Source organism: Temnothorax curvispinosus, unplaced genomic scaffold, assembly GCF_003070985.1.
Source record: "Temnothorax curvispinosus isolate PA1 unplaced genomic scaffold, ASM307098v1 QBEX01007522.1, whole genome shotgun sequence".
Lineage (NCBI taxonomy): Eukaryota > Metazoa > Arthropoda > Insecta > Hymenoptera > Formicidae > Temnothorax > Temnothorax curvispinosus.
The window spans coordinates 62049-86552 of record NW_020217302.1 but is presented as its reverse complement, the minus strand read 5'-3'; the positions used below and the strand labels follow the sequence as shown (position 1 = coordinate 86552).

Below are 24504 nucleotides of genomic sequence, written 5' to 3'. Positions count from 1 at the left end.
ACTTAAGACGAGTTCACAGTTTGCTCGTAACAGACAACGTCCGACGTCCAATAAGAGAGTCCGCTTCCTGGGGACTTTGATCGGCGATTACTTTTTCCCCTGGAATTTTTGCTCCTGGAAAATGGCTTTTTCGGTTGAACGCGATCGTCAATCGTCAATGGCGTCATGCCATCCTCGTCTTTATCGTCTCGATGCTCGATTGTCGGTTCGGCGTAACGGGGGGTTAGAATTTGATGCGTGTGAAATTTCGCGAATTACTCCGAATTGAAGAAAGCGCGACAAGTGCGGGAGTAACGATCGCGAGTACGACTTTCGAGAGCCGTCGGCTGTATCGCGAAAAATGAGCCGTAGAAGAGTACACGAGGAAGATGATGGCTATGGTGAGCGAGGTTCAAAGTTATCGTCGTCTTCCTGACGCCGCGATTCACCGATTATTTGTGACGTTCGAGTAGAGAGCTGCGTTAATATGAACGTCTCTTATTTTCATATCGTCTTTTTTAAAATTTAATTCGAGTTCAATTACTTGACGATGTCTGTACTTTTTATTTCTGACACATGTGTAAGCGCGCGCGTTTACACACACACACACACACACACACACACACACAGATATATATATATATATATATACATATATATATACATATATATATATACATACATACATATATACAATATATACATATATATACACACCTTTTTTAGAAGTACAAAAAGCAAAAAAAGTTTTTGGTATTAGATTTTTAATCTATCATGTAAGATACATATTTTTTAAATATATCTTTCTTATATGTATAATCTAAAAAATTTGGAAAATACAAAATTGGAAAAGTGTTAAAAAAAATAATACTTTAATATCTCTGTTGAAATAATATTTAAATAATGTTTAAATATTATAAATCTGCATCTGGCTAACGTTTGACATACATTTAATTGAATTATAAATTGTTAACATATGTACATAGTGTTGATAGATTATATTTTTATTATGTATTATATATTTTCTTATCATAAAAATCTTTATCAATACAGTGCTTGTACAAATAAACCTTTATACTTATTACATTTATAAAATTACATGTGTTTATTCATTACACATGTTTATTCCTTTCTTAGATCGAGTATATAAGAAGCGCAGGAGGGTTTCGGAGAATCAAGAGATTGAAGATCGTCTTGAATCTCTCATCCTCCGCGTTGGAGAGAAGTCAACGTCATCTCTGGAAAGCAACTTGGAAGGTTTGGCTTCCGTATTGGAAGCCGATCTGGGTTTATTTCGTAGCAAGATTCTTCGAATTTTAACGGACTGCGCTATTAAGATGCCAGAAAAATGCACAATTTACACCACTCTCGTCGGGCTATTGAACGCGAAAAATTTCAATTTTGGTGGAGAATTTGTTGATTATATGGTGAAAAATTTCAAGGATTCTTTAAAAGCGTGCAAATGGGATGTGGCTAGGTATTCGCTTAGATTTCTAGCTGATTTGGTAAATTGCCATGTTTTATCATGCGGATCGTTGATGCAGTTGTTTGACAATATGCTGGATGCTGCAAACGAGGATGGAGTACCGCAAGTGAGACGTGATTGGTATGTGAGAAACCTTTATCTACATGGAGTTTGTTGTATGAATTACGTAAATTAAAATTTAATAATTATATGTGTAATAATTTACAGGTATGTTTATGCCGTTCTATCGACGCTGCCGTGGGTTGGCAGAGAATTATATGAGAAAAAGGAACAAGAATTAGACCATCTAATGGTTACGATAGAGATATTTTTGAATAAACGAAGCAAGAAACATCAGCCAGCGTTGAGAGTATGGTCGAGTGACACGCCTCATCCGCAGGAAGAGTATTTAGATTGCTTGTGGGCGCAAGTTCGCAAACTGAGGCAGGATAATTGGGCCGAGAAGCATATTCCACGCCCCTATCTGGCATTTGATTCGATTCTGTGTGAAGCGTTGCAACATAATTTACCACCTTTGATACCGCCTCCACACCATGAATCTTATTCCTATCCGTTGCCCACCGTCGTCTTTCGTATGTTTGATTATACGGATTGTCCTGCTGAAGGGCCATTATTGCCAGGAAGTCACGCCATTGAGCGATTCCTGATAGAAGAGCACTTACGGCAGATCATCAATAATTATTATTTTGAGAGAAAGGATTGGTAATATATATATATTAAAAAAAATTTGTTGCTGTCGCTATTCCAAATTACATGTAATAATATTAATTATTTTTATTTCACAGTGCTGCACAACTGCTGAACTTCCCATTCAAAGCCAAAATCCCTTTAGACTATTGTATTGTTGAAGTGATATTTGGTGAATTGTTTAGACTGCCCACTCCAAAACATTTAGAGATCAGTTATGGGTCAATTTTGATAGAGCTCTGCAAATTGCAGCCTTCAACCATGCCACAGGTATTAACATTATAAATTACACGTTCGAAAATTCAATACCGTATTGTTATTTATATAATTAAAGTAGAGTACGATAGAAATAACATTTAAATTGTATTACTATGTAGGTACTAGCGCAAGCCACCGAGATTCTGTTTCGTCGTATAGACAGTATGGCGGCTACTGCCTTCGATCGTTTCGTCTGGTGGTTTGCGTACCATTTAAGCAATTTCCAATTCCGTTGGTCGTGGGAAGATTGGGATTCTTGCTTGCAACGTGATGTAGAACATCCAAGACCAAAATTTATACGAGAGGTCTTGCTTAAAGCTTTGAGGTCAGTATAAGTCTGTTTTTTACTATGTGTGTGCGTGTACATATATTTAAATAGATTAATCTATCTCCAATTATTAAAATAAGAAGTTGAAATAACGTACGAAACTTTCACATTTTTAGATTGTCATATTATCAGAGGATTCGAGATATGATGCCAGACTCGTACGTAGACTTGATTCCAGCAGTTCCCGAGCCCGTCTACAAATATTCATCTGAAGGTGCCAGTAAGTATATAGTGAAATAGAACTTTAATTATTACTGCTTTGCGACTTAACGAGATATATGTGCTATAACTTTGTTTGGATATTTTGATATAAGAGGGTGTAATATCTATTATTTTTAACCACGATTAAGTATGAATGAAAACTTTTTTTATTTGAATCATTAATATAAGACATAGCAAAACTATTGAACAAAAAATATTCATAACATTATTAATATGTAACAGTATCAATACATTATCAAACTATTTCAGGTTCACTCCCTGGTACATCAGCAGCACATGAATTGGTGGTTTCTATAAGACGTAAATGTACGCCGGAAGAAGCATTAAATGTATTAAATACATTACCTGGTCCCAGAGAAAACGAAGAGACGAATAATTACAATCCGTTGAAAATCGACGTCTTTGTACAAACTTTACTAAACCTTGGTTCGAAAAGTTTCAGTCATAGTTTTGCGGCTATAGTAAAGTTTCATTATGTTTTCAAGGTAGATGAACGTTACAATTTTCTGTACAATTTGGATGCATATACATGTGTGCTCCTCACATTATGAATATTTCTCGAACACAGGTGCTCGCTGAAACGGAAGAAGCGCAGATATGTATATTGAGAAACATGTACGCGTTGTGGAAGAATCATTACCAAATGATGGTAGTGCTAACAGACAAGTTTTTAAAAACTGGTATTATTGAATGCAGCGCTATCGCCAACTGGATATTTTCCAAAGAGATGGCATCTGAGTTTACAAAGTTCGTTTTACTGCTGTTTTGCATCTTGATAAAATATTTAATTTATTCATTTTATTTCAAAATATCAACACAATTCCCGGTACATATTGGAGAGAATAGTAACATAAGAAATTGTCATTTTTCCAGATTATATATTTGGGAAATACTGCACTTGACAATACGTAAAATGAACAAGCATGTGACGAAATTGAGCACGGAATTGACGGAGGCGAGGGAGAAACTGAGAAGAGCGGAAAGTAGGTCAGGTTCCTCTTCGGACGAGGAGGATACTAATAAAGAGAGAAATAGAGAAAGACCATCGGAGGATGTGGTAGAACGAATGGAGGAAAAGTTGGAAGCTGCGCAAGCAGATCAGAAAAATTTATTCCTCATTATATTTCAGGTATAAAAAAAGCACATCACTTGTATTAAAAGTAAATCCACGAATGTCATTTTTTTTCTTCATGGAAAAGAATTTCTAAAATTGTTTTATGTAAGACTTTTATATGACATTGTAAGCGATATATTAATTTGTTCATTTTAGCGTTTTATAATGATCCTATCGGAACATTTAGTACGCTGCGACACAGATGGAATTGACTATAACACGCATTGGTATAAATGGACTGTAGGAAGATTGCAACAAGTTTTCTTATCTGTGAGTTACAAATTGATTATTATTATGTAATAATATTCAATGCTTACGCGGGTAATTGGAGGACGTTTATTCTACTTTACAGCATCAAGAGCAAGTACAAAAATATTCTTCGACGCTGGAAACTTTACTCTTCACTCCAGACTTGGATCCTCATATTTTGGACGTGTTTCATCAATTTGTTTCTCTACGAGCATAAAATAAGATATACATATATAAATAATGTATTTATATCAGAGTACGTTTATAAGTTAGCAAGCTAAGTATAAGCTGCATCAAAGTACATTTAAGTTAATAAGTTAATTGTAAGTTACAATAAAGTACATTTTAGAGTTTTTATTTGTTTCATCTCATCTGATACTGTCCTCGTCCTGACACTGCCAATTTTTAAAAGTTAAAATTTTGCGGACCTTAAAAACTCTTCGGAATTCTAAAATACTTTTAAATTATATCGATATTTCGACGCGTCGATAGAATCGCAGTCGTTTCGTATCGAATATTTATGTCGAATTCTCTTTTCAAGTCAAAACGCCGAGTCGTTGCTCAAAAATCATAGTTTTTATCACGTGTTCCAAACACGTTTTTATGTCAATCCGGTCAATCGTGGGAAGGATGACGGGAACCTTGTGAAGGAAACGTAGGGTAAACGGACTAATTAGCGAAAATCACAGTGTGCGAAAATGCAAGAGCCGCAGCATGTCGCGAACGTGTGTCAGGGCGAATTTTACACCGCCGCCGCGAAATATTGGGACCGCATCCCGCCCACGGTGAACGGGATGCTGGGCGGCTTTGGATTTATCTCGCAGACTGACATAAAAGGCTCTACGCTCTTCTTAAAATCTCTCTTCGAGGTACATATTGTTATAATCTAACCTATCAGTGCATTTCGTAAATCTCTTTACATTTTTGCATGTTCGATAAAAAGTAAATTAATTAAGTGAATAACATATGTGTGACTTTTGTGAGATTGAATATCCAATGTTCTTTTTTAATTTGGAAGTGGCTGTGAAATATGTTAATAGAGAAATCGATAGCATGTCTCTCTCGCTCTTAATTTTGCATGAAGCATCTTATCATTTAACAGTTCAGACAAAAGTTTTGAAGAAATAATGTATCTAAAAAAAATTGTTCTGTTTTAGTTAGAAAATCCACCTTCCAAAGCGTTTGCTCTTGACTGCGGTGCTGGTATTGGTAGAATTACGAAGAACTTATTATTGAAATTTTTTAAACACATAGACCTCGTTGAACAAAATCCAAAGTTTCTAGAAGTAGCAAAGATCTCCTTGGAAAACTGTTCGTCGAGAATCAACCAATATTATCCTATTGGTAAATATATTTTGTCTACAAGAGATTGAGAGATTTGGTGTAACAGATATGTATAAATATGCTCGTCTCTTTTAAGGATTGCAAAATTTCTGCCCTACGGCAAAGAAGTACGATCTTATATGGTGTCAATGGGTATTGGGACATTTAGAAGACGACGATTTGATAGAATTTTTTAGAAAGTGCTCGTAAGTTTGATTTTCGTTCTATCGTAGAGGAAGCACGAAGGACCGTTTCTCACCTTGTAATTTGGATTTGCAGATTGGGCTTGAAAGATAACGGTGTACTAGTGGTGAAAGAAAATGTCACAACCTCAAATAAAATAGAAACTGACAAGGAAGATTCTTCCGTAACGAGACCGTTGAATACTTTGCGGTCTTTATTCGAAAAGGCCGATCTTATTTGCATCAAGGAACAACAACAGACTAAATTCCCACGCGGCTTATATCCAGTTTATATGTTTGCCCTTAGATCAAGAAATCAGTAAACCAATAACGCGCAATATACAAAACTAAATATCTGAATACTGTATATTCTTAGAGGTCTAAATTATTTTATTTAATTTGTATTTTCTCAAAAATATGTTAGTTTCCTAAGTGTAATTTTTTCAAGAAAAAGGATTTCGAAAAAAAAAGCGCTATATAGTGTATAGAAATAAAATATTAACTCTATAAATTCATTTTATACAAAAATCATTTTTGTTCATAATTACAATAAATACACATTTTGCAGTCGACGGTTGCATTACTCAGCGAGTAAAGTTCTATGTAAAAAAGTAGTTTTACTTTGGCCGTATCTTTTCATACATAAAACGTTGATTTGCATCTTGAGGGGAAGCATTTATGAGTCGCCTTTTCACAGCATGGAAATGCTCCAAAGCAAAATTATAGAATTCATTTTCCATCTTCCACACAACCGATTGCTGGATCTTGTCTATTGTTTCAGATAACGGATTGAGTTTTTGCGTGGTTTGTCGTAAGTGTGACTTATTATCTGAAATCGAAGAAAAGCATCGATATATTCCGATATTGTTTTAACAGTGATAATGCAATAAAGGAAATATATTGCCAAGTATTATATACCTCTCGAAGAGGATAAATAATTGTTCTCACGAATACCTACTATGTAAAAAAACGTTGTATGCCCCTTTGAAAAACCGTGGTAGTACAATCTCCAATACCTCTACGAATTCGTTTAACTCCTCCGTCACTCCGACCAGGAAGTAATACTTTTGTAAATTCCGTTTGGCTTCCTCCAACGCCCAGCTGTTACCAATTTCCCTGCAAAAGATAAATCACAATGATAAATTGATAATAATTACTACATATCTTGATGTGTAGTCAGGAAATATAAAATCTAGATGAAAGATTTGTTCAAAATGTTTTATTTCCAATTACGTTAGAAGAGAATTACGTGTAAAGAAAAGAATTTACCAACAAGCTGGATCGTGGCCACAAAAAAATGGAATCTGTAGCCACATGTTATTAGGATCACAGTCAGGTTGTCCAATATTTATACACTCGTCAAATGTCTAGACATAATTAAACGATTAGACAAATTTATTCTTTATATTCATATATACTTTCACATATATTTTTTGCGGATAAATGCACAAACCTTTGTATCTCCATGTTTCTTCCTTATAACATGGGGTCTAAAATTATCCCCGTATCTTAAGAAGTAATAATATGATATAAATCTGTCTAAAGGTTTTCTTAGTAAATTTATGTACAAAGGCATACGTTTAGTACCAAATCTGGAAAATAAAAATATGTTAAGTAAAACGAATAAACATTTGTTTTGTGGAAAAGGTGTAAACCTTGCTGTACCTACTTTCCAAAATTTAAAAACGCCATGTGTCCATGGTAAAACGCTGGCTTTATACTATTCCAGTTTGATATGTTATTTGCAAATTGAACCTGCATATATCTTTACGTTAGTGATAAAATTCATTATAAGATACATGTATCTAAGCTTTTACAAAGAAAGAAGGAAACACGTAGCAAATAGAAACTAAGATGCAGACTTATTTTCTTGCTTTAGACATATTTTTATACTGCTCTATCATGTAATGTATGTACTGTCGTGTATCTTACACTACAGTAAGATATTTCGAGAAGCAATTATGCTTCTTAAACAAGATTCTAATGTGAAAGATCATAGGCTATAACTAACTATAACTATAACTACTATAACTGGCTATAACTAAGCTACACGAATCTCCTTTAATGTATAACACACCTGGTTAGCAAAAGTAAGGGTGTGCATGTTATTCGTCACGTTAATGTGCAGCACATGATATTTGTTCTGCTTGCACAAATCGTAAACTAATCCCATGAAACTGGTGGACGCTGTCTTGGGCACTCTGTTGTATATCATAACGACGTCCTCCAGATCATCCTCGCTACCTCCTCGCGCCTCGACGCGCCTGTCGTCGTTCCTAGCGTCGATCCGCACGACGGCATCATCTGCAAAGGAAATCCGTGTTATTCCCGCGATTTGTATCGCGAGCAGAATCGGGACTGGTGTTTCGAGGTTAGATCTGAACCACGTACGGAGCGACCTGCAGCTCTCCTCCACGTCGTTCAATCGCACTTGCTGATAGACTATTATGAAGATGAGGAACAGGATCAGGACCCATTGCGTGAACGGCAAGTTCCTCAGGATCATCTTACGTCGCCGCTCAAACCATACCTATCACCCGCATCGGCCGCCCGCGAGGGTGCCGTGTCCGAAGCCGAGCCGCGAGAACTCGAAATGTACGCCAGGCGCTCAGGCGTGGTATCCTTTTTCCTTTCCCGAATATCGGCCCCTTCTTTATAAACCGCACGCCAGCTTTTATACGTCAACGTTCGGCTGACGAGCTCCGTGATGTATGTACCGTGTGCGTGCCGCAGCAAGGCGTAACTTTTTAGGTTAGAAAATTATCTGCGAAAACATACCTGCAATCAGTGCGATCACACCTTCACACCCTCGAAGCAAGCATGGTTACGGTTGGTATTCTTGCGACTCGTTTGTCTTGCCGTAATTACTAATTACAGAATAAAATTCTTGAAGTACAATAAACGACTCGGTCTTGAAGTATAATAAATATATAATGAAAGGAAATAAAATTTGAAATATAATAAATTATATATTACAATTATATATTACTGGTATATAATTTGCGATTTTATGGGGGACGCAACGATTGAATCAACAACGTTGAGAATATTAATGTATACATTTTATAGTGAACTTTGGGGTAAAAAAGGTTCCGATTCTGATTTCGCTAGTACACGATCGTAATTAACAAATAATTCCTATAAATACACAGTCGTCCTCGATTAGAGCTTCCCTTTTTCTTGTTTAGCACAATGTATCACAAATCTCATTATCAATTCATTAAATAGCTTACATAATATATCTATGTGCTAATTAATATCTAGGTTTATATTAATTACACAGATTAATTGCGATAATTTATACATCCCCGGGCACTAGATCGGCGTTACGACATCGTGCATCGCGTACCTCCACGTCCATGCTCTCGCCACCTCCTCGAACTTCTCGCGGTCGTTCATATACATCTCTCCTAGTTCTGGCTCCATGCACACCTGTTCACAACAGTCATCGCACGTCAGCAACAATCCAAACACATTTATTACTGGTCTTGATAAATGTATCAATATACATTAATATATATATACATATATATATATATATATATATATAGCATCGATTTATAGATATTGATTAAAAGTTTTCAAATTGGAATAAATAACTAAATGTTTCAAAATATTTTTATTGAATAGACCGATTCTCCAAAATGATGATACTTACTTGGCAATACGGATCCGTAAGCAGACTTTGTACACTGATAAGGACTTTGGATATCGTGAGAGCTAATGACCAATTATGATGTATCGAGTCTATTCCAACATCTCCGTGTCTCGACACGTTCGGGTGAAGTATTTTCGTTAGAAACCTCACTACGGGTGGACACATGGGATAGCTGTAAGAAATATACGTTATATAGAAAATTGATAATATATAATGCACAGCAAGAGTTGTTTCTTTCTTGCGCTCATGAATATCCAAAGTTCTGTAAAAAGTAATTGATTTGAAAATGAAGTTCCAGTCATTCTGTCAAGTCTTTAGTTTTTGAGATCACTTTTATAATTGAATTTTAACAGATTTTTTTTTCCAAAATTCTATTAACTGAAAAAAAGGTAGAATCTTATGATGCGTGTAGTAAGTTTCTTTTGATGTGTACCTGAATGGAACTTGTAGATACAGATAAAACAATCCTCCCTCGTACGGACTTCCCACTGGTCCCGTGATAGTAGCTTGCCAGTGGCAGCACATATGATCGAGAGGCATCGCCTCGATACCTTCAGGCGGATCGATTCTCAAACTTTTGAGCTCGCTGCGTAACCTGTTCCTCCGCCAAGAGTTCTCCTCCATTCTGGGAGGCCTCGATCGCAGGGAGGTCTGCGCCAGACAAGTACGACACGGTGCCGAGGAGGCCAAATAATCGTACACCTTGTACCAGTTCTTGACGCAGCCGATAGGCTTGTACAGAGGCCAGCGTAATTTCACGTGCTGCCGCCATTGTAGCTGAGTGACGTGCGTCGACAGCAGGCCGCACCATCGTCGACAGACGTTCGCCGCCGACCATAGGCTGATGTCGTCGAGATGCGAGAAGATGGCGAGCAGGACCTCAGGCGGCAATCTTTCCACCAAACCAGGCTCGTTGATGGGCTCGTGTTCAATGTGTTTGTGATTCGACAGTATCTCCAGCCGCTCCGACAGATTGTACGGCCGCGACGGTTCATCCGCGTCCTCGTACACCCTGTAATCCCAATGATACTGCGCGGCGTTGTGCCCGGGTTCATTGTTCTGACCGTCGTGACCTAGCGCAAACATTTCCGGCGTACTCCGGCGTATATTCTCCTCCATTCTGTCCTGCGCGTTTTTGTCATTCCTGTTGGCGCAGTTCTGATGGCAGTCGCCCCTCGTTCGGCATACCATACTCTGCAGGTCGAGACTCGCGTCGCGCGGCGCCGGCACGTTCCGCGCGAACGCCGCCACGCACTTGTCGACGGAATTGTTACTCGAATTGTTCTGCGGCGCGTGATAATTGCACTGGGGGGCCGCCGCGTTTTGATACAGCGCGTAACATCTGCGCGAAACGTTCGCGTTATGATTGAGCGGGTTCTGCTGCACGTTTGGGATATTGGGGTTGACGCTCTGCGGTGAATTTTGCTGCTGCTGGCTAGTTCTCCTCTCGTAGTAATCGGTCGGCTCGTCGTTTCCCGAATCTTCATCGTCCGTCTTCTGTTTTCAGAAAGCAAATACACGAGCATTAGTATCAATATCTATTAATAATGCGTGAGTATTAACGCGTTCAAAATAAATTTGTATTTATCTTACCTCGCTGAAAATTGGTACTTGGAGCAGATCGACGTCATTCGGGAACAGAAATGCGTGACACGTCGCGCAGACTGGTTCTTCGAAGCACGGCCCATAATATCCGTTACAAATATAACATGCTGTTGTCTGTAAATAAATAAAAAAATTACACGTCATATACATACGTGACTTATTGAGACGAGAGAAAAGCCACGAAATAACACAAAGATTTAAATTTGATCAATCTATTGTCGACAAAAATATAATAATTTTATAATAATGAAGTTAACAGGTTCATAACAGGATCGCCTTAACGGTTAACCAAGTCGTAAGTAATTAAGTCAATAAACTCGTCGAGTAGGAAAATGATTTACGGATAAGTACAAATGTAAATGGTTCGATATAACTTTCTCTACCGCAAAATCACATGCGACGTCGCGGTTATCGGCCGCGAGGTCGCAAAATTCACACGAAAAACGTTGACGAGACACGAATCGAGAGACAACGGAGGGAGATATGTAGCGGAAATTCAGAGCTTACCGAGAATTGAAATTCGGGACAGGGAACGTATTCGATCGACTCGACGAAATCGTCCTCCAGGTTCAGGCTGAGGCTCAGGTCACCATTCTCGCTTATTTTCTCGCCGTTACCGTTCTGCGTGCAGTCAACAATCTTGTCGCCCGCCATTTTGTAACAATTAACAAATTCGTTCCGCGATTGTGTGGCGTGTGGCGCCGTGGCGTGCGGGATTCTCACGTAGTGCAGCAGTCAGCAGTGCTGCCAGAGTTTCAGTCGACTAGTCGTCAATGGAGAAAAGGCGCCAGACTTTTCTCCAAGAGGAGTGAAGAGGAGCAAGGTGAGCAAGGTCATGATACATGATACGTGAGAAAATATAACGCGGTGAGACACTTGAATCACTTGAGCGCATCAGATAATTTCACTGAATGCTGAATAAACGTACATGTATGTATATATTTTTGAAATTTATTTATCGGCGCAACAATTATACACACCATGGTTATGTTACAGGACTAGACCAAGAGTCCAGGTTTCGGAAAAGTTTAAAGTAAATATTCCAAAAAGCTGCTTCGACACCTGCTTAAGTCACCTTTATTTTTCATAATCCAAGTGGATCATCGCATTTACTTCATGGTAATTTTACGTTTTTATTACAGTAGAAATTTTTGTTCAGAATTTGTAACTTTGTCCATTTTCAATGTAGATTAACTTAGCTTTAACTTACTTTTAATTTTTTTCTAATTCTCAGAACTAGAAGAAGATAAAAAGTAAGTTAAACCGAGATTAAAGTTAATCTGCAATATTCTACATTGATAGAAATTGAAACATTGGAATTAAAAAAAAAAGATAAACAAGTTAAATTGAGATTAAATTAGTTAATCTGCATTGGTAGAAAATGGTCGTTAGTCTACTTTTATTTTCAATGCTTCCTGTATAAACGTTCTAAGATGATACTAAAATTCTCTTTTAATTTTTACATAGATACAAAAATAGGATGTGCTATTGCTTTATCAATTATCATGTAATATCCTGAGGTACATATGCAGGTATAAACAGAAAAACTAATACTAAATATACAACATTGTGAAAAGCGTTAATATTTATAACGCTCTGTCAATTCTTTGAACTGGACAAACGTTCCAAGATATTAAAACGTTGATAGATTAGTTAACAGTCGTTAAATTAGAAGGCGAGTGAATAAAAAAATATTTTTTTTTAACATTTTTTCACACTTCGTGATATGCTGAGGTAGTGGAAGAGAAAAATTGTATTTCATTGTGCTTTTCACAAATTTGGTTCCCATGCTTTATCTCCAGAATTATATAAATGGCGTCAGACGACAGATTTCAGCTGTAATACTGGTTGTTTAACAGTTCTGCGTTAGTTGGATTTGCTCACTAGGTCGAACTTCCATATTTTGTTTGGTCCAATTTCTGACACGTAAAGGGCCTTACCGTACGGACACACAGCGATGGCGTGGGGCGTCTTGAAAGACTGGGGAAAAAGTACAATATTCTTTTTATTAAAAAAAAAATAGTAAAATATTAAAATAATTTTGAGTATCAGTACTCAAATGCGAAATTGGTCATTTTGATTCTCAAATGTATCATAAATCTATAATGAGAGTGATAGCAATTATCACATCATCGAAAATATAAAATGTAATACTTACTGAGGATTCAGGACTCCAATATCCGGTTACGTTCTGATTCATGGAATCGATGGTGAAACCCTGAATCGGTATATTTCTAGATGTCACGCCGTTAACAGCGTAAATGAAACCATCTAAAATTATCGACATAATATAATAAAGATATTTATCTCCCTTTCTTTTTATTTTATCATTTAAAAAATTACATTAGCAAATAATTAAAAGTATCGAGAAAATAGAAGTATGATTATAATATTGTTGATTTTTTATTTCTAATAAATTACATTTCTTTTTTTTTATTTTGTTGCCTGATTTAATTTAATATCAATTTAGTATCGATATAAATTAGGTTTTATATTATGATATAGTGCGAGGATTTTGACATATTGAAAATGTTGATTTTAATACGATAATATATTTATACAAAAAATTGCAATCATTGTGAATTACTTACGGTACGACACAATTCCAAATATTCGGCCAAATTGCCGATGACGAATCGAATAGGGGGGTTCCACATTTTGACTAAATCCGGAATACGTCACGTCCAGACACACAATTCTCCAATTTTCGCGATCAGCGACACATACTTGTCTATTTGGCAAGACTGTCAGGGCATGCGGGATTCTCAAAGTAATCCATCCTAAAACAGCGAATTAATATTATTTAAACACAAAAATATGTGTCGAAAGTATACTTTTACAAGGGAAGAGAATATGTCTTTTATACCATTTAAGGATTGGTACAAGCAAAAATTTAAGAAGGCCGTACATTACTATTAACGATATTAAACGTACTTTCGTCAATAGTGTACTTGGGGTTGCCTCTTTTATCAAACAGTACTAATCTATTGTTGCAATATCCGTCAGCGACAACGATCTCGCCACCCGGTAAAACCGCAACCGAGGTTGGCTGGCAGAAATGTTCTATGTCGCTTCCAGGCTCGAATCTTTGACCGAGAATCAGTTGAGGGACGCCAGAAGCCGAATACTATATAATTTATACAGATATTAGCCTCTAATATTAAAAAAAAACAACTATGATTGTAACATTATAGCTTCTTATTGACTTCTCAGTTACTTGACTTGTCAATATAATTTTAATACATGTGCATATCCATCATTTATTAACAATGAAAACATATTTGTGATCTAACAATAAGACGTTTTTTATAATTACAGCGCAACATTTCATGTGTAAGATTTATCGGCCAAGATTTGACGGCAAGATCTCATTTGTGTCTTGAAATATGCTTTGATGTGGATTTCTCTACATACCTTGAATACTTGATGGAGAGCAATATCAGTCAACCATATATTTCCAAAGGGATCGACGTGGATTCCATGCGGTAAATAAAACGTCTGATTTCCCCAACCACTTATAATATCGCCGGTTTTCGGATCCAGCGTTAATACTGTGTTATCACGAATGGGACCTCTGTATTTTTTTTGGTACTCTACATCCTCGTTGAAAGTGCTAAAAATTAACACGTTATAAATAAAAAAAAATTGAATATGTAATTGATCAGGGAGATACAGCTAGATTTTCCATAAAGTAAAAGTTATATTGAGATATTAAAATGAATTGGACAAAAATTATCTCAAAGTTAATTGTAATTCTCATTTTTTAATTATAAAAGTTATAAAGAGAGTGCATACATTTAAATAATTCAGCAATCGTTTTTTTAGAAAGTATGAATTTTAATTGTTATGCCTTTAATTTTTATTTGCTAATTTATTGATGACTTACTCGTAATTCCATGTTCTATCTCCGCGGTGAAAAATCACGAGATTCCCCATCGGGTCCACCGCGACACCGGAAACCTCGCCAAGATTTTTGGGACTTTGCCAGAAATGATTTTCAACGGGATGCAACGGCGTGTGGGACTGATCCTGCATAATAACGACAACAAGAATAATGGTAAATATATGCACATGACAAGACAGGATTATTATGTTATTATAACATTGTTAAAACATGATTTTCAGGGCAATGTTGGAGATATAATGTCTTATAATAAATCCTCGAATATCATTTTACGAAATTATACGGATTAGTAACGACTGAAGTAAACATGTGCTAATTATAATTTTTAAAATTTCCGCATGCGTGAACATTATTTCATTATTGCGACGTAGCAATGTATCAAGATGTGATGTCAAATATAAATTAGTTTATTTGGATATATACATACGTGAAAGCGTCGGTAAGGAATTTCGAATTCATCGAAGTTATTTCCATCGTCGAAGTTTCCATTGTCGATATTGGACGTAACGCCTCTAAATATCACTATTGCGAGCACCGAGAGAACTCGAGGGAATCGGTTTCCTCCATCCGCCATTGTTTCTCTACTCGTCCATAAATTTCGCAGCTGACGGGATCCAAACCGAGGAGTTGAATGAATCAATAGTACGCGCAAGCGCTTGTCGAATTTAAATTACAACTTGGGAATATAGCTCCATCAGGGGAGATTAATGCAACAAGTACGTTAGGAACTGTAGGAAGTGATTGATCATCCAACATAATATAAACAAAAGAATTCAAGATACTTGGGATACAGCGGCGAGTTCGATGACAAATTCGATTACATTAATGAGGAGAGAGGAAGAGATACAAACCTAAAGAATTGTTTTATTATAAAATTAAATCATAGATCGAAATGTGTGTAACACGAAAACTCGTGTAACATCGCCAGTATAAAAGGGATTATAAAATCTTTAAAAATTAATAACGTAACAGGGTAACGTTAATTAATACACAACATTAATAACGTAACGTGATGGGGTTGAGAACGAGAATGCATTAAGATAAAGTGGGAAATAATTGGGATCTTTTGATAAACAGAATAACGCAACGCCAGTGATAAGAAATTAATAATCATTATTTCTGCTAATTATTTTGTGATGTGATATAACTAACAATAGATTTCTGTTTAATTGCTTGTTGGAAATTTATTGCGTAGTTTACCCGACGGTAGCGATTACTCAACTTTGACTTGAATGGATGTGTCCTGGGAAGTATACAGGAAACGAGCAGTTGCAATTACATCGAAAAACAGAAAATAACAGGTTGAATTACGCTGATTGGTGAGAAACAGCTGTTGCGCCAGCTATCGTTGGAAATCAACTGCGTCTACTCCAGAATCGTGAGGAAGAATTCGCCGGTACAATCAGACAGGTGGGCGCCGGGTCGATATTTGCGCGCAGGTGTCCTGGTTACTGCCCTAGGAAAGCGGGTAGGAACGCCGGGCGATCGTATCCTGGAAACCATTGACGTCATAGTTTTTCTCTATTCGCAGAGCAATCAATAACTCTCTGCAATCTGTATTGTTTGGTCCAGGCATGCACGTACATAACGCTATGTGCGATAGATTTAAATTAAACGGAAACTAGAATCTGTAGTAATTAATTTTAACATCATTTCGATATATTCGAGTCATATTTTTATAAATGAAATTATGAATGAAGGGATATTAAATGGTTGTTAACGAAATTTTGGATTACGAAAAATGAAAGCAAAATTTCGCTTTAACGTCAAAGTAATACGTCAAAGTATGTAAAATGAATCTGTGGGACAATAAGTGGATTATTCACAAATTACTCCATTAAAGTTTTATTAATAGTGATCACAACGAGTTTATATAACATAGCAATTATAAATTCTTGGCAGCGTAAATGTTCGTCGATGCCCTAATACAAATTGCTCCTCCAAATGTCTTCTGAATATCATCCTTTGAACATTATACAATATTCCCGTCTATGCCCTAAACAAAGCTGCTAATAGAAAATTACCTTTGGAACAATCGTGTCATGTCTTAACCGGTGAATAAATCTGCGAAACTCTTACGAGCGCCGATTTTGATTTTAAACGGGAGATGTTTGATTTCTCTCGTATTGCCATCCCTGTAAAAAAAAACCGGATCAGTTAATATTAGTTGAAAAGAATTTATTTTTGTAAAATTGTACCATTGGAAATAAGCGATCGTTTAAAAATATTTCGACACTTCTTGTCGTTTCCAGCATAATTAAATGTTGGACGTAATTAAATAAAATAGAAAATAATTGACTTTGAAATAAATTAACTGAATTATTTAATTAAGATTTAATTAATTAATTAAATTAAGATAATTATTTAACATTGCAGAACGACAAAAGTTGTTGGCAACAAGAAAATGCATGCTACTGATTTAAAAAAATGATTATATTCAACTTACCTTATTTTGCGGCTTTATGAAACGGATTCTTATCGATTCTTTCTAATTCATTTCTTTCTTTACAGGGTTGGCATTTCGTAGCATCGTTTATTTATCGATTTCGAGACTTAACGACGTTTCCGGTTGGGTCCATATGTAGCCGGTGCGTGTCATGCTGCAGTGCGCGTCGTAATATCTTCCTGGTGCACGGCAATAGGACCACCTCGGGCAACGACATCGGAACTTACTATGAAATTCTTCCTTGCATACCTCGTTCCACCAGCAAATCCTCTGAGAAACGTCAGAATTCGCTGTTTTAAATTCGCGAGTAAATCTTTCATTCTACAAATAATCGTTTTTAATTAAATAATATAAAACACTTGTGTTTAATCGTCTACCTCCGCTAAATAGCCCCTTACACTTTGGTCACTGTAATTTCTCTTGGTAATTATGTGCCGGGCGTTCGCCGAATATACCCTCGTACACAGAGCGAGTATCAATAAAAAACATAACGCAGTTCTGTCCTGAAAAAGAACGGCATATAATTTACGCTGTACATGAAATCTATATAAAGTTAATCAACATGTTTTTCATTCCAAAAACAAGATATTACACTTTAACAGTTTAATAAATTTTAAGTTTTATTAATGTTTGCCAAAATTTATTGCCTTTTTTTTTAGAGAATTTGATTTACAATTCTCTCAATTCCAAATTTACCGATTTACAATATTTGCAAACAAATAAATAAAGCTTTTCATCCCTCAGTTAGCTGTCCCTTGGACGAATGAGCATTTTGCAACGTTTGCCGCTGCGACATCACGGCGGATACCGAGATGACTAGGTAATTGTTTATTTTCGTACACGTTCACGCACACTTACATTTTCCCTCATCTCTGCCTCTGCGTCTCGTGTAGAACAATGAACTCTATCCTCGATTCCGGATTACATGCGAAAAATACGTAGAGGGTGGCGAGCCCATGCACGCGAGCTGCATTTGCTCGCCGCGGTGTCACTCGCATTATCCCTACGCGATATGCAGTTCCTGAGGGAAGAGGGAAGGACATCGGGGCATGCGTACGTCCGTTTGGTGCTCGCCGACACCGTTAAGGGCTGCTCAGTCCCTCTCTTTCCCTCTCTTTCTCTTTCTCTCATCCCGCGGCGATCGATCGAGCGCTTCTGACGCACGGATGATGCGATCTCTCGGTAAGAAGCTAAAAATGACACACCGATATTCCGAAATAATAAGAAAAAGCGAAATAAGAAAAATAAAGATATTGCAAACAAATACATTGTACGAAAATCAGAGAAGGATACGAGAATTTAATTGTGAAAGAAGTATATATATCTAGTTGCTGCTTAAAAACTTAAGATTAATTTCCAAAAAGATGTGTATCAGACTTCGTCGAATCTCTTAGAATTTTTCTTTAGAAGAAATGTTTTTTATATATTGTCAATACATGTTGATGTACGATGAGCTGCGTGCAGCGTGCAGTTTCGAAAAATCCCGCCGAAATTCCGTTGTGCCGCGTATCGGCCGCGAAGCGAACTAGGTTTGCCGACAACGTTCCAAAAACATTTCCGTGCGATCAGCTGTTTCGCGTCCGATTTGTTATTTGTTGTATTTTTGCGAACGGAATGGCGTCCCGCGCCTTACTGCAACAGTGTGCGAGTGGAATTAGCAAGAGCAGTCCTGGGTACCTTGCTTTATTAATTTTTTTAAATAATGAATGATTAAAATGATAAAAGAAATATATGGAACATAACCTCGAAATTTTACATAACAGATCTGTTGGGTCTGCGTTAAATCGTACTAATTGCCGTTTTGGTGTACAATATATATTAAAGTTGTGACTTTCTAAGGATTTCTTGACGTGTAACGCAATAAAACGAATTGTAATCAATTTTTAAATTTCGGAGAATCGATGATAGCCCATCTCTGAATTGTTGTGTTTCTAAATTTTGCGTTGAAATTAGAATGCAATAACTAGGCACCCTACGTTAGCTTGTAAGGTATTCTTTAAAAGATAAGCTTACGATTCGCAAGTTCTAAAGAAACTCTGTACATAGATTGAGCAGGTTATTTTCAAGCAAAGCCTCAGACGTAGAGAAAAAACCTGACTTGGCGCAGCGCAAGAATTTCCAGGAGATGATACAGACGCCAGAGAAGGCCAAATATCTGCAAGCCTTAAAGAGCACAATTACCGTAACCGAGGAGGACGTTGGTTACGTATCCGGTGTTCCCGAGGAGCATATCAAGACGCGCAGAGTACGGATTTATCAACCTGCCAAGAGCGCCATGCAATCAGGAACAAATAACATTCACTTTTGGCAAATGGACTTTGATACGCGCGAACGCTGGGAGAATCCATTGATGGGATGGACCTCTAGGTGATTGTTACTGTTTTATATACGTATGTAAAAGTTATACAAGTCAGAGTATATTTGAGCCACTTAACGGTGACAGATTGTATAGCGATGCGTAATGTATAATATTTATACATTAGGTATTAAATATTATTATGATAATATTTATGTATTTCTGCGCAGTGGAGATCCCATGTCAAATATCAAAGTAGATTTTGCGACAAAGGAGGAGGCAATCGCGCACTGCGAGAAGATGGGATGGGAGTACTATGTGCAAAAGCCGAATGTTAATCAGCCGAAACCTCGTAGTTACGGGAGTAATTTCTCCTGGAATAAACGTACCAGAGTTTCGACCAAGTAATCCGTAAACTCCTTCAAGCTAATCACTCGTAATTTTGTACACGACGAGTGCATGCGGTAATAATAGTCATAAAACAATCTTGAGATAAATATGTATCATAAAGCAAATAAATGTATATATATATTTAGTGCAATGTATTTCGGTTTAAATTTGACGTATCTTTCTTGCCTACTCCTCACTGCTTGAATACATGAAATAAATTTATTTACATTTTGGCATGTATGTTACATTTTTGTTTCTGGTTAATATAAGTAATATCGCGGGAATCTACACGATTATTTGAGTATTGAGGAAGATCATGGGCGGAAACGGTGACACATGTTTCAGCGAATACAACAACAGCCCGATAACATTTTAACATTTCTAATTATATTTCGTTTTGTATTATTATTTATAATTATATACTACAATATTGTTAACAACGTTGTGTATTGACGAGTTTGCGCGCCTTCGAGTCAGGCGGAGCGAAATGAGAAGTATCGTACAGTACGCATTCGAATTCAAGACTGACCTAAAATTATCGAAGATCATGTTAAAACGTCTCGGTATCGCATCGAAAAATGCGAATCTCCCTTCGAGCCCGTTGCATCGATGCATTCTGATTTTGCATTCTCGCTATGGTCAACTAAGTCTTCCTTCTCTATCTAAAAGGACATATTGCAATTATCACCGTTCCTTCCAGCCAATTGTGCTGGACATAAAAATTGAAGAAAAAAATGCTCAGTGTTTAGTATGCATTGACGCAGCAATAGTCAACGTTAGAAGTTGAAAAACCGGCGACGAATTATACTTTAGATGTAGGTATATCAGGATAATGAATAAGAGGATGATACAATCTCTCTCTTGCTTAATTTCGCAGACGAAGCGCAAAAGAGATTATATTCGAATATCAATCGCCAAGATACTTTACGTAAAAATTTTTCGGAATTTCCTCACTATTATCGGCGATCGCTTTTATATCGAAACATTGTCGTAATCTGGAAAGGAACAGGAAATTGCTGTATATTAGTTGACCGAGGCCGTTGCTGCAAACGAACCCTCAATTATTTATAATTAAGATGTAAAGCGAAGGAAAAAACGTGCGCAATCGTATCTCATGAGAGCGGAATATGAGAAATGGCCTACGATGTTATTATCGCATAGAAAAGTATAGGGCGGCAAGAGAAAAATTATAAGGGAAAAACAAGTTGTTGCTGTTAAAGCGGAGAGAATCTCCAAGAGAAACATTTATACACCGTTTAAATCGTGTAAAACGGCATCTGTTAATCTTCCCCCCTCAAATATTTTGCCCTGCGAAAAGTAGGGTAAATTAGAGGAAATATCGTCAATGAGATTCATTTGGAGAAATTTAATTCTAAATCACTAATTTAGAGAATCGAATTCTCAGCTGAATTTCCTCTAATTCACTCAATTTTTTTTTTGCAGTGAAGAGCAATGGTCACTCTGTTCTTTCACGAAGCGCGAGTAAGAGACATTGTTTTAATGCGAAACCACGATATCGTCGTCGATATTATTAGCTAAGATATTTTAGGTTCATTAAGCTCAATATAAGTCCGACGTGTAGTTAAGTTCGCCTCGTGCGGATTTTTTTTTCTATCATGCCTTTCGTGAAACAATTTATTTTTATTGAGTTTCTTTCACGCGGAATATTTTTTTTTATTCTCTTTTTTATTCACGCGGAAAATATTCGAATCAAAACGAATTGGTGTGGAAAATTCTCTCGTTTTTCATTTAATTACAATCGTTATAGATATATAATTATAATTTATGAGTACGATGATTATACAAATAGTTACATATTAATCCTATTTAACTACTTTTTTTTGTATCGAATTTTTTTTAACAAAATATAATTCCGATTAAGGCGTTAGAAATTAGCCTTTCTCCCGATTGCCCTCTCGAGCATCGAGGCTTTTGCATAGAAATCGGAAAATATTACAAAGAGCTTCAGCAAGAATTTTGAAACTATCAGTTTCTATATGTCGAAGATGAAAAGTCCAAGTTCGCGCACGTAAATCCCGGTCCTTCCTTTAGATTCGCCTAACACTATTCCTCGAAGACGACATCGGGAACCTGCGATCGAGAGCAACGGATTAACAACGGGTGTGTATCTAATATAAATAACGTTTCAATGTTTCGAAGCAGCCGCTTTATCGAGCAGCTTTTCCTCACTTTTTCCCCCCAGAGAGACCTCGCGCTTACGCGTCCCAATCATCAGATACTTTTAAAGACACTAACGGCTTATATGTATATACCCTATGTAATTTGCCCTGTGCAATTATATTATCTGAATATACAATTTGTCTATAACGTAACTTGCGACAGAGAGATCATCCCCTTGTCTCATCGCGATTTTGGAGCTCGGCGCGGCAGGCGAAGGTCATCCCCCTGATCAAAACGACCGGGGTTCTCGATCTCAAGCAGGAAGTAAGCGAGGGAGGAACCGATTCGAGAAAAAACACACATAGCAAAACTTCCATTCCCTGCGAATCCTCTCTTTCTCTCTCGCACCCTTGATCCTAAAAACTACTATAGCGATATTGTAACAGCGATACAAACCGCCATCTCACTTTATATGCATATGTATATATTTATACATGTATAATAATTGTCATATGCGTGTGGTATGTTTTACATACACATGTATAATATATATACACATATTATATATAAATATGTATATATTATATATGTGTATATATATAAAATATATATTAGTCGTTCGAAAAGCAATATGTTACATTTTTTTTTTAAGATTTTGAAGAACAAATTCTATTAATTTAATTTAATACAAAATATAATACATGGTTTTACTACACTTTGTCTGCTACTTTGAAACTAATTTTGCAACTCTATTTCGCCATGTTAGAATACATCTAATATAAACAAAGTAAATACAATATATTACTTATCGAATGACTTAATATATATATATATATACGTTAATATATACATGTATGTATATATGTTAGTGAGTATGTGAGTATATGCAGGCTTGAGCGTAACGCGATTATTCATCCGCGCACACGGAGGCGCGATATCGAAAAGGCTAGTCGTAGGGTTCTAATATGCGGGGCATGATCTCTCCTGCACCAGGGCGAAGCCACCCCCGCATGATTGTACGGTTCGCCGTAGGAGACGCGGCTGATATACGTCCGGTCTGTTCTGTTGTTCCGCGACCGGACATATCTCGCAGTTTTTCTCGTTCTGTTCTACCTATGTATATATTATATATGTACAAGCGCGTATGCGGGTCACATACGGGGCGAGAGTCGCACTTTATCGCGTGAAATTAATAAGAATTTGCAAGCACGCAATGGCATTTTTTTCTTCCTCCTATTTAGATAATTATTTGTCGCTATTAAGACAGAACGCCGTTATTAAAACTGCATTTCGACTACATCGGATTTTCCTTTTTTTTTTCGCTCGCACGCGCGCTCTCTCCCGCATGTGTGTATATATAATTTGTAATTGACGTATGTTTTTATCGTGTATATATGCCTCGTGAAAACCAGCTCCCGAGGATCCCGGAGCCGTTCGGCGAATCTCCGCAAATTTGCCGAACCTCCGAATCGCCAGATTCCTTTCTCCCCAGAAAAAAAAAACGAAGATATAACATTCCTGCATTTGCTTCCTTTTCCTCTCCTGTCTTTCTCGCGCGAATAAAATTGTTAAGCTCGCCAAAAGTGCTACGGTCTGATTAACGTCGGATACAGCAATACGTCGCAATGAAACGCTACGCTGGCCTAATTAATTCTACGCAATCGCGAGTCGCCGTCCGCCGCAGCGCAGATATCCGAGGGGTACGCGTGGATGTTCTGTCCATTGATTCTTATGATTCTTTCATTTGATACGAATACAATTTTACACGTAACATTTCGAGATTCACGAATGTACTTTCTTCCAACTTTTCGTGATTATTTTCCAAATAGTCATCGAGATCGCATGAAAATATACCTGCAAGCGATTTTCGACCAAATTCCAATTAACTTAATCGACGATTAATTTAACTAACAGAATCATAAAAAATTATTTGCAACAAAATTCCTAATATAATTCGTCTCTAATTTAATCCTTCTCATTCCGCATTTTAATCTTTTTTAAACGAAAAATTAAAATTATATGAGCATCACTAGTTAATTATTGCCGACTAAGTTAATTAGAATGGCTCACAGCAAAAATTTCAGTGTATCATATAATTCGTTATTTAATTTTTTTTTCATGTATTAAACATCATAAAATTATTATTAATTCTATGTTAAAAATATTATAGACATTATATTCGATAAGTCGATTAATTAACAAAATTTTACAGATAGATTACTTGATAAGTTAATCGCTGATTAAATTAAGGGGAGG

At 36.7% G+C, this 24504-nt stretch overlaps 7 protein-coding genes across 12 annotated transcripts; 3 read left to right on the top strand and 4 right to left on the bottom strand.

The window, feature by feature from the left end:
- The first annotated feature begins 340 nt into the window (after window positions 1–340).
- On the top strand, window positions 341–4680 carry LOC112457127 (nuclear cap-binding protein subunit 1). The gene is made up of 11 exons (XM_025020021.1): window positions 341–380; window positions 1117–1585; window positions 1673–2167; window positions 2251–2422; window positions 2530–2735; window positions 2855–2958; window positions 3210–3445; window positions 3529–3707; window positions 3834–4089; window positions 4231–4344; window positions 4427–4680. The coding sequence occupies exons 1-11, from the start codon at window positions 341–343 to the stop codon at window positions 4538–4540; spliced, it is 2385 nt and encodes a 794-aa protein (XP_024875789.1). The 3' UTR covers window positions 4541–4680.
- A 160-nt stretch (window positions 4681–4840) lies between these two features.
- LOC112457126 (N-terminal Xaa-Pro-Lys N-methyltransferase 1) lies at window positions 4841–6278 on the top strand. Its single transcript, XM_025020020.1, has 4 exons — window positions 4841–5192; window positions 5481–5667; window positions 5744–5852; window positions 5926–6278. Exons 1-4 carry the CDS (start codon window positions 5022–5024, stop codon window positions 6149–6151), a joined length of 693 nt encoding a protein of 230 aa, XP_024875788.1. The 5' UTR covers window positions 4841–5021; the 3' UTR covers window positions 6152–6278.
- A 35-nt stretch (window positions 6279–6313) lies between these two features.
- Window positions 6314–8592, bottom strand: LOC112457125 (heparin sulfate O-sulfotransferase). Its single transcript, XM_025020019.1, has 7 exons — window positions 8220–8592; window positions 7906–8132; window positions 7498–7583; window positions 7282–7420; window positions 7098–7195; window positions 6787–6944; window positions 6314–6657 (listed from the first exon to the last, which is right to left on the bottom strand). Exons 1-7 carry the CDS (start codon window positions 8332–8334, stop codon window positions 6446–6448), a joined length of 1035 nt encoding a protein of 344 aa, XP_024875787.1. The 5' UTR covers window positions 8335–8592; the 3' UTR covers window positions 6314–6445.
- Window positions 8593–8793: 201 nt separating this feature from the next.
- On the bottom strand, window positions 8794–11878 carry LOC112457129. The gene is made up of 5 exons (XM_025020023.1): window positions 11599–11878; window positions 11080–11205; window positions 9920–10983; window positions 9487–9658; window positions 8794–9260 (listed from the first exon to the last, which is right to left on the bottom strand). Exons 1-5 carry the CDS (start codon window positions 11743–11745, stop codon window positions 9144–9146), a joined length of 1626 nt encoding a protein of 541 aa, XP_024875791.1. The 5' UTR covers window positions 11746–11878; the 3' UTR covers window positions 8794–9143.
- Window positions 11879–12798: 920 nt separating this feature from the next.
- Window positions 12799–16395, bottom strand: LOC112457130 (peptidyl-alpha-hydroxyglycine alpha-amidating lyase 2-like). 4 transcript variants are annotated; one of them, XM_025020027.1, is made up of 8 exons: window positions 16307–16395; window positions 15423–15599; window positions 14978–15120; window positions 14506–14704; window positions 14026–14218; window positions 13683–13871; window positions 13250–13362; window positions 12799–13071 (listed from the first exon to the last, which is right to left on the bottom strand). In XM_025020027.1, exons 2-8 carry the CDS (start codon window positions 15567–15569, stop codon window positions 12958–12960), a joined length of 1098 nt encoding a protein of 365 aa, XP_024875795.1. In that variant the 5' UTR covers window positions 15570–15599; window positions 16307–16395; the 3' UTR covers window positions 12799–12957. The 4 variants fall into 4 exon arrangements, with proteins under 4 accessions (XP_024875795.1, XP_024875793.1, XP_024875794.1 ...); XM_025020025.1 differs by having other exon boundaries at window positions 15423–15614; window positions 16218–16337; XM_025020026.1 differs by having other exon boundaries at window positions 16196–16336.
- A 429-nt stretch (window positions 16396–16824) lies between these two features.
- LOC112457132 lies at window positions 16825–18470 on the bottom strand. Of its 3 annotated transcripts, none has more exons than XM_025020029.1 (4): window positions 18300–18470; window positions 17840–17944; window positions 17442–17762; window positions 16825–17130 (listed from the first exon to the last, which is right to left on the bottom strand). In XM_025020029.1, exons 1-3 carry the CDS (start codon window positions 18309–18311, stop codon window positions 17529–17531), a joined length of 351 nt encoding a protein of 116 aa, XP_024875797.1. In that variant the 5' UTR covers window positions 18312–18470; the 3' UTR covers window positions 16825–17130; window positions 17442–17528. The 3 variants fall into 3 exon arrangements, with proteins under 3 accessions (XP_024875797.1, XP_024875799.1, XP_024875798.1); XM_025020031.1 differs by having other exon boundaries at window positions 17442–17711; window positions 18300–18469; XM_025020030.1 differs by having other exon boundaries at window positions 17442–17711; window positions 17819–17944; window positions 18300–18463.
- A 501-nt stretch (window positions 18471–18971) lies between these two features.
- On the top strand, window positions 18972–20282 carry LOC112457131 (NADH dehydrogenase [ubiquinone] iron-sulfur protein 4, mitochondrial). The gene is made up of 3 exons (XM_025020028.1): window positions 18972–19114; window positions 19488–19808; window positions 19968–20282. Exons 1-3 carry the CDS (start codon window positions 19056–19058, stop codon window positions 20143–20145), a joined length of 558 nt encoding a protein of 185 aa, XP_024875796.1. The 5' UTR covers window positions 18972–19055; the 3' UTR covers window positions 20146–20282.
- The last annotated feature ends 4222 nt before the right edge of the window (window positions 20283–24504 follow it).

Bases quoted from the DNA above. Each gene is read 5' to 3' on its own strand.
- LOC112457125 (XM_025020019.1), bottom strand. From the start codon at position 8,334: ATGATCCTGAGGAACTTGCCGTTCACGCAATGGGTCCTGATCCTGTTC. The intron at 7,584-7,905 runs GTGTGTTATACA...AGATATATGCAG, and splicing joins CCCTTACTTTTGCTAACCAG to GTTCAATTTGCAAATAACAT. The intron at 7,196-7,281 runs GTTTGTGCATTT...AATTATGTCTAG, and splicing joins AGAAACATGGAGATACAAAG to ACATTTGACGAGTGTATAAA.
- LOC112457132 (XM_025020029.1), bottom strand. The intron at 17,763-17,839 runs GTAAGGGGCTAT...GATTATTTGTAG, and splicing joins GAAATTACAGTGACCAAAGT to AATGAAAGATTTACTCGCGA.
- LOC112457126 (XM_025020020.1), top strand. From the start codon at position 5,022: ATGCAAGAGCCGCAGCATGTCGCGAACGTGTGTCAGGGCGAATTTTAC. The intron at 5,668-5,743 runs GTAAATATATTT...GTCTCTTTTAAG, and splicing joins CAACCAATATTATCCTATTG to GATTGCAAAATTTCTGCCCT. The intron at 5,853-5,925 runs GTAAGTTTGATT...TTGGATTTGCAG, and splicing joins GAATTTTTTAGAAAGTGCTC to ATTGGGCTTGAAAGATAACG.
- LOC112457127 (XM_025020021.1), top strand. From the start codon at position 341: ATGAGCCGTAGAAGAGTACACGAGGAAGATGATGGCTATG. The intron at 2,423-2,529 runs GTATTAACATTA...ATTACTATGTAG, and splicing joins AGCCTTCAACCATGCCACAG to GTACTAGCGCAAGCCACCGA. The intron at 2,959-3,209 runs GTAAGTATATAG...AAACTATTTCAG, and splicing joins ATATTCATCTGAAGGTGCCA to GTTCACTCCCTGGTACATCA.
- LOC112457129 (XM_025020023.1), bottom strand. From the start codon at position 11,745: ATGGCGGGCGACAAGATTGTTGACTGCACGCAGAACGGTAACGGCGAG. The intron at 11,206-11,598 runs GTAAGCTCTGAA...ATTTATTTACAG, and splicing joins GTCCCGAATTTCAATTCTCG to ACAACAGCATGTTATATTTG. The intron at 9,659-9,919 runs GTACACATCAAA...TATTTCTTACAG, and splicing joins TATCTACAAGTTCCATTCAG to CTATCCCATGTGTCCACCCG.
- LOC112457131 (XM_025020028.1), top strand. From the start codon at position 19,056: ATGGCGTCCCGCGCCTTACTGCAACAGTGTGCGAGTGGAATTAGCAAG. The intron at 19,115-19,487 runs GTACCTTGCTTT...CTCTGTACATAG, and splicing joins ATTAGCAAGAGCAGTCCTGG to ATTGAGCAGGTTATTTTCAA. The intron at 19,809-19,967 runs GTGATTGTTACT...ATTTCTGCGCAG, and splicing joins TTGATGGGATGGACCTCTAG to TGGAGATCCCATGTCAAATA.
- LOC112457130 (XM_025020027.1), bottom strand. From the start codon at position 15,569: ATGGCGGATGGAGGAAACCGATTCCCTCGAGTTCTCTCGGTGCTCGCA. The intron at 15,121-15,422 runs GTATGTATATAT...GTTATTATGCAG, and splicing joins TTCCTTACCGACGCTTTCAC to GATCAGTCCCACACGCCGTT. The intron at 13,363-13,682 runs GTAAGTAATTCA...CGATAATTTTAG, and splicing joins ATTTGGAATTGTGTCGTACC to ATGGTTTCATTTACGCTGTT.